We start from the raw sequence: 21,395 nt of genomic DNA, 5'->3' as shown, positions 1-21,395 counted from the left end.
AATTTTCTACTTGAAAATAAAGTATTCCTTAAAACCAATGTCAAATGCAAATATGCATACTTGGAAACAAAGATTTCAAATAAGCGAATGAAAACAAACACACACACACACACATTGCATTTAAATGCTTTGTTCCAACTTCTCCCTGTTTAGCTCTTACTTCTCCCTCTTCTGTCAAAAAGAAGTCACTTCTGAAATTTCAAGTCTAGCTTGATAACTGAAATCAGTGAAAGATTTGTCTATTTTAAGTAACAACTGCCATATCTGATGGTGAATTTCAAATTTGTCAAGCAGGTTAATGAGAAGTTGTAAACAGCAATTGTGAACTGCACAATATCTGAATGATGTGCAAGGACCGTACCATAAGCTCATTCACCTTTATAGCCAGGTCAGGAGACCGGATGAAAAATCAGACTGGCACCATTTAGGGCCAACTAGACACCATAAAAGGTCTTCTGGTGAAATTCTCATGCTCATATGACCAGCCATTTTGGAGTAGCAATAACAAGATTTTCAAAATGGTCTAATGGTGGCCATATTGGAGGTATAATCAGTACAATGTAATTTTCATTTAGTACCAACTAGATATCAAAAGTATTTTGAAGAAAATCCATGTTTATAAGAACATCTGTTCAGAAGCAATGGCAAGAAAAAACTTTTAAATTTGGCCGTCACAGAAGCCATACCGATGCTAGGTTGGAAACATTTTTATTGAGGAACTTGGTTAAAACTCCTAGTCAAAAAGATGATGTTTGTGATTAGCATTAGCACAACTTTCAAGATTTGCACTTTGGACCAACGAGAAATTATATGAAGTCTTTTAGTGAAAACCACTTGTCAATATGAACATCAGTTCAGGAGAAGTAGCTATAATGTTTTTTTTATAACAGCCACCCTGACAGCCATACTGGCTGTCAACATGATGCCATTTTCATACTGCCCCAGCTAGACCTTGGCACAAAGTAGTCTCCCAAGTTTCATGGCAACCTTTAACAATTGTTCAGTCATATACCTACAATGTCTGCATTGTGGCTGTTTATATTGATGTCTAGCACTGAGGCATCATGACGCATACATGTAGCATCAAGTCCCACCCATTCACATTGCCCTGACACCAGGCTGACCAGTCCTAACACTAACCTATGAATGCTGAGTGCCTAGCAAGGCAGCTGTTAGTACCATTTTTTTAATAAGTGTTTGGTATGACTCTGCCAGGGTTTGAACACACGACTACCATATCTGAGGCAGATGCTTTAACCACTAGGCCATTGGAGCAGTATTTTGCAAGCAAGTAAAGACAAGTAGCTACCTATGTAGGACAGACAACAGGCGATCTCATGAGCCTTCCTGAGTAATTTTTAGCACCAATTTATGCATAATAGTATCAGCAAAATAAAGGAATACTATATAAAACAATATTTAATGACAGTAAATTAAAACATTGTTACACTGAATTCAAGTATCTAAAACATGAAAAATATAGGTACTGTCCAATAGACATTGAAGTAGAACAACAGGCCACAGTAGCAAATAATGGGTCGACTCAATTTACCAAAACACCACTCAACTTTTTGAAGTACATAATTTTACATGATTAGAATTCTCTTTGTAAAGTTTGCTTTCAACATGCTTCCATTATTATGAACATGAAAGAGTAGAATAAACATTCTTCCTTTTTAAGACACAAATATCAGGAATAATCCCTTTTTATCATAAAGGAAAGAAAACAAATATTTAACTGCTGCTCAGAAAATGAATATGCATGCTGTCAAAGGCAATACCATATCGCAGTCTTACATTCATGTGATACTAACTGCTGACTTAATAATTTCTCTGAGCAAAAATTTACTGTAGGCTTATTAAACAATTTTTATGAACAAAAATATACTCAACAAGTGTAGGACTTTATGTATACATGTTAATGATGTACATAATATTAAATAAACACATACATAACATGACACATTTTTACAGTAACTAGCACTATTAGCTTTTAAAAAAGCAATCACATTATTCATAATTATTCTTTACAAGCAATTTAACTGCCTTTTGGCTTGAAAAATGATTTTTCTACTGATGTATACATAGCTCATTTACCAAATGTACACACATTACAAGCAAACAAATAGAATTCCTTGAATGCGTCTACCAAATAGTCAGCCACAGTATGATTTATGTATATACTCTGGTAACAAATCTGTCTTGGTTCCATAAGTGTTGTATATATCATGCTATCTGCTACAAGGAACCTGAAGCTTTACTTTGTTTCTTCATCAAATGTTCATAATGTCCATGCTTTAATATCACTAACAATTTTATCAGTATATCAGTATCAATGTCATCATTCTCTGCCTCTTTGTACAGTTGTATGAAAAAGTATGACAACTACATCTTTAAATATCGGTAAATACTACATGTAAATGAAATGCCAGGTGACTAACTACCTCCAGCATTATGATCCTCTTTATGTTTTGGCTGAGTTAAATAATTTAGACAAAATGAGTCTCTCCCAAATGCTATTAAATGTTCCCTTTACCAGTTGCAAAATGAAAAGTTATTTTCCACATTCATAATTTTACAATTAAATTTTATCACCAGTTTCTAATCAATAAAAAATTGCTATCATTCAAGTAAGTAACTGACTCCAACTTGATCCATTCAAGCCTTAAACTCTGATAACAAGAACAAAAAAAAATATAAATAAAAACACCCCATGCCTGTCATTGTATAGTTAGATATAACAATATTTTGTTAGATTAATGACATGTTGACATTCACTTCCATGATGTACAAAGATTACTTTATAAATAGAAATTATATGAAAACTGAAGAATTTTAAGAAAAGATGAAGGGCAAGACCAGACAGGTCTCAGAAACGCTTAATTACTGACATTTGGACAAAAAATTGTTATCTTGGACAGAGAAAATCACCCATGCAGAAGTCTTCCATACGTATGCAAATAGCTGGGTGGCAAATTCAAAGACTTGCCAGTCCTACTTCAACCAGCTACTAAGTGGGAAAATGTGTTGATGATTTGATCATTTTAGCTGTGCTAATATTTACAATGACAGAATTCAGTGGTTAAAAGACCCCCAGATGTGCCTGCTGTATTTATAAGAGTACATGTACATCAAAAGAACACAATACAATAGCTGGCCTGCAAGTTGAAAGACTTCGACTAGCTGCTTGGGTGGGAAAATGTACTGATATTTACAATAACGGAATTCTGAGACAGAAAGACCCAGAGATGTACATGTGGTTATTATAAGAGTATATAGGAACTTTAGCTTCCATTATTGTGTTCATTTGTGATTGTAGCTGAATAAACAGTTAATGTGACCTTGAAATCAAGACTTGGACAAAATGTCATTTGCAAATTTGAATAAGTATTATACAGTTAATGACAAAGATTTTAATGAGATTCAGAAGTGTGCTAAAGTTGCTAGAACTGATAGTTTGGATGGGACAGTAGCCAAGTGTAAGAAAATGTGTGATGTCTGGCATCATGGGTGTGCACAGGTATTTTTGCAAGGGGGCAGGGTCAGTCAGTCACGGTCATGAAAGTTAGTTGTATAGTTAGTATAGTAAGCAGTCTGAAACTAAATCTAATATTTACTAAGCATTTTTAACAGAATCTTGTGACATTTTCAGCTTCATCTGCATGATTAAACTTGTTGGTATATATATATATATTTGTGCAGTATGATTTCCAGAGCAGGGTCATGTGACCCACCCATCACATGACCTAAGCTGCAGGCACTCATGTAGCCTGGCTTAGTGTTTGGAATATGACCTTAAATTGACAGAATTCAACTCTGAAGGCCAAACAAGTGTTACATGTCAGTGTTATAAAGAATGTGTAAATTAAACTCAACGGCAACCAACAGTTCTCGTAATCTGCAAAGTTCAACATTTTCAGGGAGGGGACTGCAACTTTTCCTGGTGGGACTCCTATTTTTACCAAAATTGGAGTCCTGGAATTTTAGTTTTAAAATCCTAGCAAGACCTCTGCCAGAGTATACCAAATGTTTCACCATACCAAAAATGCGGGATTAGCCCATTGTAGCCTGCATATTAATTTTATTTTATACATATTCATAACATGTCATACATAATTATGTAGTTTCTGTTATTTTCTTAAAATGCATTATTTTATACAAGTCTGAACTGATTCTTTAAAACAGCAAGTGTCAAAATATTTTTGTCCATGAATACACACGATGCTGAAAAATGGAACGAATCATCATGCTATTAACCACTGTGTTGTACAATGAGGTTTTTATGCTTCAATCGAGGGTGCCTTCCAAAAACAAGTAGGAATCCCTAGTGTCCAAAACATGATCCAAGTCTTTTCTCTGCAAAGTTTTCCTTTTGCCCTGCACAGTACTTCCGACTGCATCCTTTGACAACATCTGTATGAAAAGTTCTGCGGCCTTTGCAAGCAATATCACTGCTTCGTGGCTTGCCAATGTAACGTCCGGATCGCTTTTCATAATGCTTTTCACTCGGCTCAGTGGTAGTTTCAGCAGCTTATCATTTGCCGGAATGTCGCTTTTCTGTGGATTTGGTGGTACTTTGAATATTTTATCGTTCGAAGATTCATCTACACTCTTTACCTCTTCATTTACCGAGTCCTGATTCATGTCAGAGTTCGTAGTTTCCTTTCCTAGCACAACTTCGCTCTCCTCTCCCGCCATTTTAAAAAACTGTAAATTTTTAAAGTATTTCCGGTTCTGTTTGTCTCTACTAAATCCCACACCGGCTTGCGAAGCAAGGACACCAATTAGTCATGACTCAGTCGTCCTGTCGTTATGCTGTTAATTATGGAATCTCCATCTGTCCTTATAAAATCTTGGAGAAGGCAATTTCTTGAAAAAATTTCACATATCATGATTTAAAAATGTGTTTAAATATCCCAACTGCTCTTGATACCAAGATTAGACGGTGTAAATCTGCAATATAGTTTATATTTAATCGAAAACGACGCCCCACTAAGTCTCATTTTGAATAAGCGATTGCATTGTACCCAGGGACTATACAATCGAAAAATGTCATACCAATATTTAAAAGAATAATATAGAATTGTAGTTGAAAGTTATTCGAATAGCTACTCAGAGAATAGATTAAAGATCATACTAACTGAATCGGTCTGTTATTGAAAAGCAACTCGTATTGATGGTGAATTTATTATTTTGCAGTTACTGAGCAGCTATGGTCTGAGATATAAAACACTGGAAAATAGGAGCAGATTAAGATTTTTTGGAGGGTGGGGGAGCCGGGACACTTAAGATACATATCTATAAATACACGATGAAAGACTCCTTAAACGGTATTTTATATGTGTATAATTATCACAGCTATATTAGGCTAAGTATTGGACAGTTTAAACCTATATATGGTTTATTTAAACACACATCAATGCAAGATGGGAAGGGGTGGTGGTGGTGAAGTGTGCCTCTATGACTAGATAGGGTCATACCTACATACATTTCTCCGAATTGAACTCAGACCAACATTCTAATGACACTAGAATTCCTAACTGGAATAGTACCATTACAGTACATTAACACACACTACTACTTGTCAGATATTACCCTGCACTTTCTTTAATGATAGTTGATCAAAGCCTACTAGGGTAATGATTCCATTCCGGGTCATTGAAAACATAATTCTTGACCATTTTTCACACTTACTTTAATTGTGCACTTCCACCAGACTGCTAAAAGACATCTCAAAATAAAAAATGACTCATTCCCAATCATTCCGTGTTAAAAATCAGTCACTGTCGTGAATATTGCGCAGTGAAATGCAAATCCAAAGAACACCACAAATTTAAATAGAATTACTCTGTTCCACACCCAGCCGGAAGCATTTTATTGTGGTTTGCCATCACATGGACCCGGGGCATGTGGTCCCTGCTCCACGACATTAATCTTGCACTTCAGGAAGAAACAAAAAAACACTGCTCATATTGATTTAGCAAAGGCACCATGTATTGTCCCCAAAAGAAGATTAATGGCTGTTGAAGGATTTTGACGACGAGCGTTCATGTCAATGGATTCGAAACTTTCTCGATGACCGTAAACAACTCGCAGCCACGAATACAGCTTCCTCGGAATAACAGAATTTCGGAGTTTATTTAATCTATAGACATTTGAGAAAAAACTAAATTTGAACATAAAATACGTCTACGAGTAAATATCCTCATAGCACGCCCACTTTGGACAAACGTTAGCAGATACATACTCGCATGGTTGAACCAACCTCAGACCATTCTTCAATTTCCGATGTTGGAAAACACTGTCTGGGCCAACGTTGTTTTGTGGCTGTAATGCCGACGTTGGGACAGATGTATTGGCCTCCAAGTTTTACTAAACTAAATAGTCTCTACCGATAAAATAGATCACGTGACGCCTTTGAAATTAAATTTATAGAACTCGTACGAAAAGAAGAATACTTGTTTGAATGGCTCAGTGTGCGAAATTATTTTATTGTTTGAATTTATATATATATATATATATATATATATATATATATATATATATATATATATATATATATATATATATATATATATATATATATATATATACGGTTATTTACATATATGTAATATTGCATCTTGCCAGTAGATTTGTTTTTACAAATTTTGGATTTTTATATTTACATATATTTAGGACTCATATTCGGTACAGTATGGCTAGGTTTGACCGTTTGTATAAAAGTATTGTAATTTGATATGTTACGACCATTTGATCTTAAGATAAGTAACAGAAAAGCATGAAATCCAGCAAGTTTTGTAAAATTCAACAAATATTTTATTTCCCTAAAATACAAAGTGAAAATTTAAAAAACAACTTACAGCATGGTGAATGAAATCCTAAATGGTCCTAAAAGTTCCATCTCAAGTACAAAAGTATCGAGTATTCCAAACCAGTTTTAGTTGTATTCCGAATGAAGTCCAACCTAACGTGCTGATGTGACAATAGTCTGGAATAATTTGACGTACTAACAATCTTGATGAATCACAATAATATAACACAAAATGTCTCTACATGGGTTCACAGTAATTCCAAAATAGTTTCTTTGTCCTGAAGTTTACGAGTACCTTTTAATTACAATGACGCCGCTTACTACCTACGTCATTGGAAGTGAAGCATTCCGAGAATTGTAAGACGCCATAATGGATTTTCGCTTCGACTGAATTTGAGTTTCGCTTCAAATTCCGTGACAATCAAATCTTTCAGATAAATGATGGTGTGTACCAAAGACAACAGATTATCGGCTAATAAGTTATCTTCCTTTGGATAAAGTATGACGTGTAATTTCTTCCAACACCTCAACCGATCATTTTCAACAGTTCAGTCAAATATGTCGGCTTAAATGTCCCTCATTGCATCATTTTCCGCGACGTAGGATGTTGGCCTTGAACGAATATTTGAAATAAATAAATCCTCCGAAATAATCATTGAACACATCTAAATGACTCCAGTAAGACTGATGTTTAAGGTATGAATAATCAGTTCTCAGGTAAACATCCCTTGTATAAAAGCTAAGACACAGTTTCAGAACTAGGACGAGGGTCAACTGTTCATTTCCAGATCTTTCTAACTTGCCAACAAGGCCAGGTCCTTTAATTGCCAGCCGATCAGAAATTAAGTGACCTGGTTTTCATAGGGGAAACCAATAAAGCTGATTGGTCTAGAGAATTTCTATACGACTTGTAGGGGGATAGGGTTGTTGCGGTATATATAAAAAGCAAAACAACAAGAGTTCCTATAGTTTCAAAATCACTAATATATGTTGTTTTTTTATATATAAAAAAGTATATTGGCCGGTGATTTATGCTGTAATTAAGTGTCCTAAAAAGTGAATAACAGGGACATTGGTTTTTATATATTATTTTGAATTTCATTGGGCGAGGAGGAATGTCAGTAGTGTATGAATTTTTTATATATCATGATGAGACCTAACTTTTTATTACAAAACTTTGAAGGTCGGTTGCCTATGCTGAAGGTATGTGCCTTAGAGTTTTTCGTAAAAATTTAACCTTAGTGGTCAAGGGTGAAGGTCGATACTTTGGGTTCTTCGAAAAAATATTAGCCTTTGTGGCCAAGGGCGATTGTCGGTTCTCTGGGTTTTTCGTAAAATATTAACTTTACTTGAAAAGGATGATTGTTGGTAGTCCGGGTTTTTAGTAAAAGTTTGGACACTGGTAGTCTTTTTATTATTCTTTTTATTATTATTTTGTTTTAAATTTGATGATAGGGAGGTGGTAAGTAGGAATCTAAACAAAAATGGCGGATGTTCACATGTTGGCTGAAATATTTTGAAAATGGCTTTCAAGTTGAGAAAAGCTGCTTAATCGGTTAAAAGTTTATATAACAGGTTGAGTGACCAAATCTGTATTGTAATAAATTTGGGGTATGTGCCATTTGTGCATACCTCTCCATTTTAAGGATTTATAAGATTTTTTAAATTACTGTTTGATTATGGGAAGTCCGTGTTGGGGAAATAGTCGTCAGCCCGAATAATTAGCCATTTGCGAGAGAAAGACGTCACAGAGAGCAGTGTTGATGAGATTTCATGATGACATGGTTTAGTTTCGTGGGTAGTTTGGGTCAGGGCAGCATAAGTAGACCTTTAGCAAAATAATTCGTATACATTATAATTGTGTTGATTGATTGTGTGTCTCCATGTGACGTATTTGTGATAGAGATTGATAATTTGTTCAATTGAATAATTTAGAATGGATTATTCCATTATCTGGAGACGCCTTTTATTGCTGATATATGGTAAATATAGTGTAGAGTTACAGGCAAAATGAGGCTTGAAATCATGATTTGACTGACTTAGGTTTAGATTCGGAAAAATAGTTCCCTGTGTTTAATGTTTGAGTTGTATTTATATTTTCACGGCGTGAAGTACTGGCGCTACGTTACGGAAATGTAATAAGGAGAAACCATGCAGTGGGATGTTGCTATGCAAATTGTAAAGTTGTGATGCAGATGTGTAGTTGAGATATCTGTGGTCATGCATTGATTAGAGGAAAATTATTTATAGTCTGAGCGTGTCTGGAGTTTTCAGTAGACAACGGTTGTTGTATGAATATTTACTACTTATTGTTAAGTCCCATTTACCACGGGACGAGTTTAAATGTGTACGATTAATAGTTTCTCCTTGTTCAGTCTCATCAGTCAACATCCCGAACTGGTTTTATCACACGCGCGCAAACACACACACACACACACACACACACACACACACACACACACACATGGCATTCCTGAAGAAAGTATCATCATTTCTGTTCCATTTGGCTTTTGTATTTTGCGAGTTTAAAGTCATTTTTCAGCACATGACAGGCTATACAAAGCGGCCTGTATAATTGGTAGAGGAAGGACGACGGAGAACCCCAGTAAGAACCACCGACCCACGACAATCTACTGGTGAACTCTCTCACATATTCACCTTAGACGAACCGAGAAACCATGAGCACAGACGCGAGACGTCGGTGATCTGTAAAAGCAAGCTCTTTAGACCTTAGACAAATGAACGTAAGACATTCAATGACGTTTAGTAAGCGCTAAATGATACTGAAATGCAGATGAATGTTATAATAAATTTACTTCAGTAGTTCCAGATTGCCTGTTGTGCCACCTATTGCCTATTTCAGGTCCTGACTAGTCACCACAGCTTCTACCCCCCACCCCACCTCCGGACGTGGCAAGCAAGCTACATACAATGTGCAAACAATGGGTAATTAGCAGCAAACAATCAGCGAAAGTAAAGATTTTGTTTTATTACAGCGCATTTTTTCCCCCTCTAAACTACCCTGACTTGGGGTTACTATTTATTTTATGCACGACTTCCAGCATGTTTCTACAAGCTTGTATCTAGACATAGAAAACCAAATCCGAAACCGAACATAAACACCGACCACAAAAAAACCAAATCCACAAATCAAACACAGAAAACCAACACCAGACACAAACACAAAACAAAATCCAAACCCAAAACATCAAAGTAAACACCAAAACTCGCCCTACTATACAACAAACAAACAATAGGAGAAATATTGTACTTATATAGGTGACACCTAGAAGGTCCTAGTTTTCCCAAACAACTTGTGGCACATAGAAAGTTCCTAGTTTTCCCGCACAACTAGTGGCACCTAAAAAGGTCATAGTTTTCCCACACAACTAGTGACACATAGAAAGGTCCTAGTTTTCCCGCACAACTAGTGGCACATATAAAGGTCCAAGTTATCCCGCACAACAACCAGTGGCACCTAGAAAGGTCATTGTTTTCCCGCGCAACAACTAGTGGCACCTAGAAAGGTCCTAGTTTTCCCAAACAACTAGTGGCTCCTTAAAAGGTACTAGTTTTCCCACACAACCAGTGGCACCTAGAAAGGTCCTAGTTTTCCCACACAACTAGTGGAACCTAAAAAGGTCCTAGTTTTCCCGCACAACTAGTGGCTCCTTGAAAGGTATTAGTTTTCCCAACTAGTGGCACATAGAAAGGTCCTAGTTTTATCGCACAACTAGTGGCTTCTTGAAAGGTATTAGTTTTCCCAGCTAGTGGCACATAGAAAGGTCCTAGTTTTCCCACACATCTAGTATTACGTAGAAAGGCCCTAATTTTCCCGCACACCTAGCGGCACATAGAAAGGTCCTACTTTTCCCACACCACTTGTGAAACATAGAAAGTTCATAGTTTTACCACACAACTAGTGGCATATAGAAAGGTCATAGTTTTCCCTCACAGCAACTAGTGGCACCTAGAAAGGTCATACTTTTCCCGCACAACAAATAGGTTGATTGCAACACATAGTAGAACAAGCCAGGCTGGTTAGGAGTGAACAGTGGAGAAGATCGACGATCTGTTTCTTTTCTCATCGTACTGTAGGACGGCTTATAAACCATTTGTTACCCAGACAGTTTGTGTGCTACCTTGTACATCGAGAACGACTATCGCTGCAGCAGTGCTATCCTTGTTGCTGAGAAAGTCAGGACCTAAAGGATGCAAAATAAACAATCTGACACTACTAATTCCCATACTTAACTGTGATGAAATAAAACACCAGAAACGAACAAGAAGAGTGAAATTTTGTACAGAGAAAACGAAAATCAGGATTAACCACGAATGTATTGAACGTAAAAAGACAGTGACCTATTGTTTGAAAATAAGCTCCCCCTGCCAAGTTTTTCAATAGAATTAACAAAATCATTAACATCATCAATAAGAAGATCCTGTATCTCTGTAGCTAAATAAAACTGTTCTGCACGATAACCTTCCATTCTGTATCTTTGCAGCTAAGGAAACTTCTACACAATTTACCTTCCGTCCCGTATCTTTGTAGCTAAAAAGAAGCGTCTACACTATTACCCTTGTAAGTAAAGAAAAAGCGTCTACACTATAACCTTCCATCCCGTACTTTTGTAACTAAAGAAAAAGTACCTTCCATCCCGACCGCTCCGGTGACCTAAGTGGTTAGAGCGTCCGATGCGGAAGGTCAAGGGTTGGAACCCAGGCCGAGTTATACCAAACACTTATTATAAAATGGTTATAGCAGTTGCCTCGCTTGGCGCTCAACATTAAGAGGTTAGTGTTAGGACTTGGCGACCTGGTGTCAGGATAATGTGACTGGGTGGGACATCATGCTACATGTCTGCAGCATGATGCCCCAGTGCTAGAGATCACTAAAAACTGCTACAATGCAGACATCATAGCGATATGACTGAAAAATTGTTAAAGCTACGTTAGAAATCCAATTCACCTCCCCCCCCATCCAGTATCTTTGTAGTTTTGGAAAACTTTTATATAAGACCACCATCCATCTTATGGAACACATTATGCAGAAAGGGTCTGATATCCCGTTTTAGTATCACTATCAACCTTTCTCGGAAGCTGGACACTTGTATCCATGGGAGCTGGAGGTGTGTATCCGTGGGAGCTGGAGTCGTGTATCCAAGGTACGAATATTATGCAGATGGCAATATGAAAAACATAATGTGAAGCCAAAGAACACGATCGCTTGAGACTTTCCTTTCATTATGACAGTTTGAAGTCCCCCGTTTGGATCGAGTATAGCAGCCCAACAGAACTGACACCTTCCAAATTCATCGACAAGATTCAACACGTGCAACAATCCAACGACAAGTTTCATCTCACCGATAGAAAAGCGACACTGTTCATGACGAAAAGCGACACTGTCCATGACCCAAATGTCTCTTCCCGAAGGGACAGGACGCAAAAAAGGTGTTTTTGCTTGACGACCTTCTCAGCAACAAGAAAAGCCTCGTCCATATTAACAACCCTCAAGACAAGACGTGTTTAGCCCGTGCCATCGTGGTGGGATGAACGTATGCCGACAAGAACGACACGGTAGAAAGGCAAAGAGCCTGGAAAACTATTCAATGATCGGAACTAGCCAAACATCGAAGAAAATCAGCTCCTGTTACCGCAAGCGGGGCTATCCAGAGACACCCTCTGGCATTCCTGAAATGCAAAACTTGCAAGATGTATTGGATCCACGCTCCACCTTCAAAGTGGATCCTCAAAATGTGCGCGGACCTCTGTTGTTTTGAGGCCAACATTTTCAAGATGGAAAATACATTCACGTCTATCATCATTATGAACATTTCGATGCCATTACCAGTATCACCGGATTCCTGGGATACAGCTATTACTGTGAGAAATGTGACTATGGCTATAACAATCGATAGTAACACAAACATTGTGGTTTGAAATGTGAGGGATGTTTTGCCTATAAACCCTGTTTTGACGAAGGACAAGAACGAGTGCATTGCCATGGTTGTCAGCGCACTTTTGTCAGCCCTGAAGAAATGTCCTTGCCAACATTTAAGATTGTGCCCTACTTGTGGACAAGTGATAGGTAGCAATAATACCAAGGCACATGTATGTTCAGGAAAGAAATGTTGTCACATTTATAACCAAATTGTGAACTTGGAACACGAATGCTTCATTAAAAAAATACCAAGACGATGACCAGAAGAATACCAAGACGATGACCAGAAGAACGTCAATTTCATCTTTGTCGATTTCGAATGCATGCAAGAGACCGGTATTCACATTCCTAATTTCTGTGTGGCTCACCGAGCGTGAGATAAGTGTATCCAAGAGATTTTTGTCATTGCCCTCACTGCATCAAGATATCTGGAGGACGTGAAAAAATCTTTCGAGGACCTAACACGCAGACCGATTTTGCTCAATGGATCTTAGACCCCATCGACTAGACGTGGAGCCAAGAGGACATCGAACATTACGGAGATTGTCATCGCCATGCCACGGTGATGGCTCACATTTTCTCGGGATACGATGGACTGTTTCTTCTCTAATAAAATACGGAACAAAGTACCGAACGTCCCAAAGTGACTATGAACGGAGCCAAAATCATTTCCATCAAAGTGGAACAAATGTAGTTTAAAGATTCGACGAATTACTTGGCCATGCCTTTGAGTCGAAAGGCTTTAACGCTTGGAATGACAGAATTGACCAAGGCTATTCCCGCACTTTTTCAATACCGAAGCCAATCAACACACCGTTCTTCCCCATATGCCTGAGGTTCACTATTACCACCCGGACAACATGCGCACCGAACAAAGAGAAGCTTTCTACGCTTTGTAACACACTCACTCCTCTGACTCCTTCGACTTTCAGGAAGAAATGCTAAAGTATTATAGTTCCGACGTGGATACTTACAGCGTTGCTGTGCAAAATTTCGAGAACTTTTCATGGAGCACGGAGGGGTCGATTGTTTGAAAGCTGCAATTGTGCTTTAATATACCGCCAATTGTTCATCCCGAAAACACCCTGGCTATCATAAACTCTCAAATGGCCAATTTCGTCAAACGTGAATACTCGGTCAAAGCCATACGCTTTTTACATTACTCGTGCGACAAGAAAACTGTTGTTTCCCTTGGTCGTACCTGTACCGAAACATGCAACTAAGACCAACCTTGTCAGCACACCCAGGAAGAACGCGCTTTGACGTGAACGTTGGTCATCGTGGAATTGTTTAAAACTCTGCACCTGGCATACTAACTGTTAGAAGTGTACGAAATTTATCACTTTCTCAAGACACAAAAATACCACATGGTTGACCAAACTGAGAAAGGCATTTTCGCAGACTACGTGGATGCTTTTTTGAAACTGAAATAAGAAGTCAGCGGCCATCGTTCCTAGTACCACACTCCCGAAGACCAAAAAAAAAAATTCAAAGAGAAATACTTGGAGCAGTAAGTCATCTCTTTAGACAACATCGAGAAAAACGAAGGAATGCGATCGTTTGCCAAAGTGATGTTGAATGGCTTGTGGGGTAAAATGGCGCAACGACCGTGTTAACCCAAGACATTATTTGTCCAATCCTTCCCGCTACTTTCACATGATTCACGACAAAATTAAATGCATGAAACACGCGGACTTCCTTTGTGAGGACTTGATCTTAGTCAATTACGAAGAAGACCTGGACTTTGTAGAGACTGACGAATTTGGAAATGTCATCATTGCGGCTGACGTGACAGACCATGGTCGCTTAAAATTGTACCAAGTTTTAGAAATGTTAGGAGATCGTGTACTGTATTTTGACACGGACAAGTGGATCTACATAGATCGTCTGCGACACTGTTACCATAAAATCGAAGAAGTCCGTTTAAGAAACTGGACGGACGAGCACACCGACGACACGATTCTACGTTTTGCTAGTGGTGGACATAAAAATTACAGCTACGAATACCGGGACAAGGAGACTTGCACACCGAGTGTAGAGTGGAAGGATTGACTCTCAATTATCGCCCCAGTCGAGTGGAGAACTTTGGGGTCTTGAAAGAAACCTTGCAGTCTGGAAAGATGAAGATTTTAATGTGACCACCTATGACCCGCACAAGATTATAAGTTTACCCACACATCTAATTGTCATTCGGCCCTTGGAAAAAGTCTATTAATGTCGAGTAGTGAACTTTGGGGTCTTGAAAGAAACCTTGCAGTCTGGAAAGGATGAAGATTTTAAAGTGACCACCCACGAATCGCACAAGATTGTACGTTTACCCACACACCAAATTTTCATTCTGCCCTTGGAAAAAGTCTATCAAATCGTTTAACAGACGTGAGTTCAGCTTCCCAATTACTTCAATTTACCATATGGTCATGTCGATATTGGTCAGCATATAAAAAGGGAAAACGTCCAAGGCCGATAGTTCATTGTAACTACAAAGACCAAGCGAGAAAGATGAATCCATTTAAACAGCAAATATCAGGCGAGAAAAATCTCGAGTGCGATGATGTGCCTTGCGATTGCATGTATGCCGTACGGTGTGACCTCATCGATTCAGTACCAGATCATGGGATCTTTGCCATGACTACTTCAGCAGGACATTATGGGAAGTTTGTTTTGACTACTACTACCACTACACCTACTATGGAAAGTGATGATGTGCCTGTCAAACCTGACGGATGCGAAAGCGATGCCACTCGTTATCGTGGACTCTTTACTGGTTTTCATGGTGGATGTCAACCTTCACGTGAAGCCATGCAGCTACCACCATACCGACGTCATCCAACCCCAAGTAATCTCCTGTCGCTATACCCTCATCGAAATGAACCCTTGAAAGACGAACATTCTTTCCCTGTACGTTTGCCTGAATACTGCAACTTTGAAAGTCGATTCCAAATGTTCCGAGGAAAATGGCCTAATAATATGAGAGGACCTACCCCCGAAGAATTAGCCAGAGCCGGATTTATCTACGTGGGCAAAGGGGATAAGGTCAAGTGTTTCAGTTGCGGTGTGTCACTTCACGAGTGGGAGTGGAAAGACTCGGCTTACCTGGAACATGCTCGATGGTCTCCGGATTGTCATTACCTACCTTTAGTGGGACTACCTCAGTGTTCTCTGGAGGGATACTTTACAAGATTCTTTACCGAGAGTTGGTCAAGATACAAGTGAAACGCAAGAAACAATTGCATCCGTAACGGAGGTTCACAAATGTTGGAACCACTGTTACCTGAATGCTATAAGAGAACTGATTCATTTGAAAGCGTTCCAGTTTCCGACATTGTTGAACTGGATGAGGACTAGAAGACTTTGGTAGCTACTAATCCTAATACTTACAATTCGCTACTACAGTAAGATCTATTCTGTGCAAAAAGTACTTTTATTACCTCAGTCAAAAGAAAGACATTGCTGTGAATGTCTAGTTTAGAAGAGGACGTTCAGAATCTACATCTGGGACTGAGAGAACGCTGTTACCGAGAGTCAAAATACAAGTGAAACTCAAACTCAGAATCATTTCTCCATTTTAAAATATTCTCTTTTCCAAGGTAAACGAAGACTGATTATGGGAGGATACCATTTCAATCACAAATATAAATGAGGCTATTTTCCACTACCCAGAGATTCGTGATTCTTTGAGGACACTGAATAGATACTTTACAAGAGAACATTCGTGGTTTGCCGAGAGTGGGTCAAAATACAAGTTCAACGTAAGGAACAATTGCATCCGTTATGCCACCAATGTTTAAACCACTGATACCTGAATATTATAAAAGGACTGATTCTGATGAAAAATTTCCAGTGGTCAGACATTGATCCTCTATTCACGGACAAGAAGGATTGGAATTGGATTGTTAGTGATTTTTTGCTACGAGGTAGACATACTGCAACGAATTACAGAAGAAGGGTTAGAGGATTATCAAAACCTTTAAACAACCTAAACTTAGTTCAAGAGGAAACTTCTGAACAGCATGTGAAGTGCATGGTTGTGTCTGAACCATTTAGATTCGCCACTGGAGTATGATCATTTCTGTGCAGAAAGTACACTTATTGCTACCATAAAGAGGGTATACAAACGGACTGCATCGCCGCGATCTTTATCAGTTGTGATACAACAGATTCCGTGGAAGGAAATCAACGAGAGTATTCAAACTGTGGAGGATAATCAACACTTATTACGAAAAATGTCCCAAGAATAGGGGTCAACGTATTTTGTGTGTCTTAGTGAATTCTTTTCTGGGATTTCGCTTACCAGACGATTCCTTGTGGGCTCTTTTAAAATATTACTTACCATCAAGTAAGACATGGAAGTGGTCTCTTTAAATTTCCACAAAAGATTCATTCTGTTAAAGGCCTTGTGTTTTCATCTGGATACTTCTCGACCGGTACGGGAAAAAAGATTCGTCAGCTTTTAGGTACTGAAGATGTGTACGACGATATGTGTGACTTACAGACTCACGGGACAGATGTACGTGACTAGAACATTACACACTGTCCCCAGGGCACCTATGTTACTAAAAACATGCTGTTCAGTGACTTGTTTATATTCCACTTTGATCGTTGTGCACTTTTTCGCTGTACTTAACCATTTGGCTTTTAGGTATTTTTATCTTTCGTGTTGTTCACTTTTAATAATTGCAATAAAAGTGTCCAGAATAAAGTAATAAAAAATCCTCTGGTCTTGTCTGCCTTCGTGTCAAAAGTGACATTCCCTACACTTAGGCCACCTATACTGTCTCTGCTCCATCTTCCTCCACTTTCAAAGTCATCGAGGAAAACTTAGATCGTGCAAAACCGAATTTATCAAATGTTTGATCGAACATAAACATCATTTGATCGATCGCCCACCTCAACCGATCGTGTGGTGTTACAAAGGGTGGCAATCGGCGTATAGTCTCTTGCAAGAAAGTCAAGGCGATTCCGTCGTGTTTGTGGAAGGCATTCCTGGCGAAGACGACGGGATCGTGTCTGACTCCAGTGAAACCCATCTGGTCATCTTCGACGACATGTTGGAGAAGAGGATGAAGAAATTAAACTGTGGTTTACACACAAAGGACATCATCGTAATTCCAGTGTCATTTACATCACTCAAAATTTGTTTCAACAAAATAAAGCCCATCGCACCATCAGTTTCAATGCTCAATACATGGTCTTGTTTAAAAGCCCTAGAAATAAATCCAAGTGATAGTGTTAGTCAAACCGTTAAGAACTCCCTGGCTGACTCATACGTACGACGATGCCACTCGAACCCTACACGCCTATTTACTTGTTGATTTAAAGCCTACCACCCCCTATTATTTGCGATTTCGTACCCATCTGTTTCACCACTGGTGCCAGTATGGAGAGCCTGTACACGTCCCCGTTGACTTAAGAAACCTCAGACACTTTAGGACTGTCTCACAAAGCGTCAACATAACATCTCTTCACTATCATCTTCCCGTCCAATTGATTCGTGCCTTGTACGGCATCAGTCGCGAAAAATCCACAAATACGTGCTCATGTCTTAGAAGCCAGTCTCAAAGAAATTTTACGACGGTTTACGGTGACAGCACGTCAATTACTGCAAGGCATCTTTCACATTCCACATCAAACCAAACGCTTTTTTCCACAGAAACAAAGTAGCCTTGACGCAACTGGCAGATCTCCACATCGACACTCAAACCAAAAAAGGAAATCATTTTGAAATCTGGAGGTAGCGGTTCTCTAGGAGGTGTCATCATTCGCTCCCTCTTAAAATGGCACCTCAATGCCCTCAAAGTCCTCCACAAGAATAAATCCACACTCAAAAGTGCCAAACGGACCAAGTAGAAGAAAAAGAGCCACAGTGTCAAGACCAGGTCACCCCCTCAGAAAAATAAAAGTCCCCAGAAAAAGAAAAGCTCCAGAAAACAGCCTCTACCCATTAGAGAGGAACTTCGGTCAGAACGCAACCTTACATTTGCAAACCACGACCTACATGTTCTTCCACTTCTCCTTTGCTATTGATGCCTGCCAAGTCCAATTTGACACCCGTTTGTCTTCATTTTATGGAAAAATGGAAACCCGCGTCTCCAAGAACTTTTATCCAGCTGTGCCAACCGTCGACTCTTTATCAGCAGCGGCAGCTGCTCACAAAGTACCTGCCTCCAAAATCAAAGTCTAAGAGAGATTGGGCATATTACAGGGTTTAGTGGATTTATTCAAGCAAGAACTGTCCCTATTTCGTCCGTTGAGAACTCCTTCACGACGCGTGATATGACGTAAAGACTATCAGTGGCGACTCATTCCAGTATAAAAAAAAGTCCTGCGGTAAGGAATGGGAATCAGTGTTCTTGTGCTCTGGACCAAACAAAGATGTCACCTCTCAGAAGCATTCCCTTTTCTAACCCCAAAAGAAAGAAAAGGAAAATACTTCCTTCTCATTTAGCCAAACTTTGGGACGAGTTGTCCATCCTTTCCAAAGCCAATCCACCCATGGGAAAATAACTCATTCAAACATCCTCCAAAGACGTCGTCGATACCGTGTGTGAATGTTGCCTGAATATCTTGAAAGGCACGATACTATTGTCTCAACATCAGAAAGAATGCTAAGGTAAGAATCGACACGTTCTTCGCCAAGTGGTCAAAAATAAAATACCCATCCGTCACAAGAAGATGTTGGTACAATGCCGAGGAATTCTTCCCATGTTGTTATTACCTTTTCTGAAAGGAGTATTGGGACTAATGCTAAAAGGACTAATGGGAGGAAGATAAAAAAAGGATCAAGAAGATAAATGTGACCTCAGTGTAAAAAGATCTCAGACGTAACCTTTGGAATCTGATGGATGGACGAACACTGACTTTAGTGCATTACAAGAGATGGATGAAATTCCATTGTTGGCAACAGCAAAGGACCCTGCATTTACCTCCCAATCATTATTTGACCGAGATGTCCCAGTTACAACACGAACTGCAATAGTTGATGGATCGGAGAGATTTGTCAGACACGGAAAAATCTCAACGGTACGGTCAAGTGTTGCAATGACTGCAACTCTTTCGCCAGAAAGCTTTAGACGAAACAGCTCTATCAACTCTGAAACGTCCATCACCACTACCACCGCCACCCAAGCGGTCAAGAGAGCCCCAGTCCCATTGTTACTAGAAGAAGAAGCGACACGAGAAATCTTTCAAACAGGGTCAGCAGCTTCCATCCCTTTTAAGACTGAAGCGTCCTTGTTGACCCCTTCCCCCACCAATCGACGAGAATTCAAAGCTTCAGTTTAAAAGATAATGCCCACTCCTCCTTCGATAGATGTGAAAAAGAAAGAAGGGAAACCAGAAATGAGAACAGAAAAGATCAAAGCCATCTCATCACCACCACATCCTTTACCACTTCCCTCGACTTCTACTCCCTTGTCACTCCGGACACGTAAAGCCGTTTCTAAACCACTATCTCGCCTCATCCAAAGTAGCGTCAGTGAAGATGGGTGACTTATGAAAAAACGGAGAAGGTGTTAGCCAGCATTTACTACGATCCAACCCATCCTGCAGGTTACTGAGGAGTTCAGAAATTGTATCGTGCTTGAAAACCCGACTGAAAAGTGCCCGTTTACCTCAAGTGCAAAGATGGTTACAAGAACAAGCCACGTACACCTTACACAAACCCATCCGACACAATTTTTCTAGAAGTCGAACTCGAGTGGATGGCATCGATCATGAATGGCACGCCGATTTCGCCGATGTCTCTTATTTGCCTGGGTCGTGTCATTGGCTTCCAAATCGAGCAGTGAGATAGTGCGAGCCCTAATACTGATGTTGAAACAAAACGTTCGTCACCCTCGTCGATGGCAAACCGACAAACGCACTTGATTTCTAAACCAAGCACGTCTGGGTGCTTGCGTGGTATGGAAACCTGACACAACAGGCGAGGACAAGTTTAACGGCATAGTCCTGACAGTATATGTCAATCCTCACAATATAGGCTTTAACGATCGTCGAAAGAAATCCTGCAAGGACGTAGTTTAGAATTGCTGGATCGTTTGCATTTGGACATGTGGTCGCAAGACAAGTATTTGCTAAACGGAGCTGATATCCGCCTGAGACTAAATCTCAGCAATACCGTTTTCCAATTGATGGCTCATGCCAACGAGTTCAAAACCATTATCCAAGACTTTACGTGCGTCGTGTGGAAATGATATCTAAAGCGGGAAACGACAATAGTCACACTTGGAGCAGAACGACTGCCAAGTATCCGATACGGCGCTTGGAAGTGAAAACCTTCACCATTGTGTCTGGACTCCAAGATGGAAGATCATCTTTTCTTAGGACAGTTATCCAAACGTTTAATCGTTACCGTCTTTAGCAGTACAGCCCTCAATGGAGCCCACGATTAAAATCCTTTCCATTTTAAGCACTACAGAATGTCCAAAATCGAAGTCAGTCGCGATGGCAAGACCTTGTGTACCAATCCTTTTGAACCTAACTTTGCACAGAAGAATTACTTGAGGTCGAACTTGTCCCTGTAAGATGCCATAGGACAGTTAGGAACCAACACCAGTCACGGCATTTCGTACGAAGATTATTCAGGAGGTTATCTTTGTGGGCCCTTGATTTCACTCCAGACCATGGCAGTGACAAGGGACA

At 39.4% G+C, this 21,395-nt stretch overlaps 1 protein-coding gene across 1 annotated transcript; it reads right to left on the bottom strand.

The window, feature by feature from the left end:
• Nucleotides 1-1,401: 1,401 nt before the first annotated feature.
• LOC149808386 (DNA polymerase epsilon subunit 4-like) lies at nucleotides 1,402-4,740 on the bottom strand. The gene has a single exon (XM_089976524.1). The coding sequence runs from the start codon at nucleotides 4,696-4,698 to the stop codon at nucleotides 4,288-4,290; it is 411 nt and encodes a 136-aa protein (XP_089832650.1). The 5' UTR covers nucleotides 4,699-4,740; the 3' UTR covers nucleotides 1,402-4,287.
• Nucleotides 4,741-21,395: the final 16,655 nt, after the last annotated feature.

This window comes from Sinohyriopsis cumingii, chromosome 1 (assembly GCF_028554795.1).
Source record: "Sinohyriopsis cumingii isolate HCF-2022 chromosome 1, ASM2855479v2, whole genome shotgun sequence".
Lineage (NCBI taxonomy): Eukaryota > Metazoa > Mollusca > Bivalvia > Unionida > Unionidae > Sinohyriopsis > Sinohyriopsis cumingii.
Note: the sequence above shows the minus strand (reverse complement) of the source record. Positions and strands in the feature narration are given on the sequence as shown.

Excerpts from the sequence above, each read along its gene's own strand:
- LOC149808386 (XM_089976524.1), bottom strand. The coding sequence starts at position 4,698 with ATGGCGGGAGAGGAGAGCGAAGTTGTGCTAGGAAAGGAAACTACGAAC.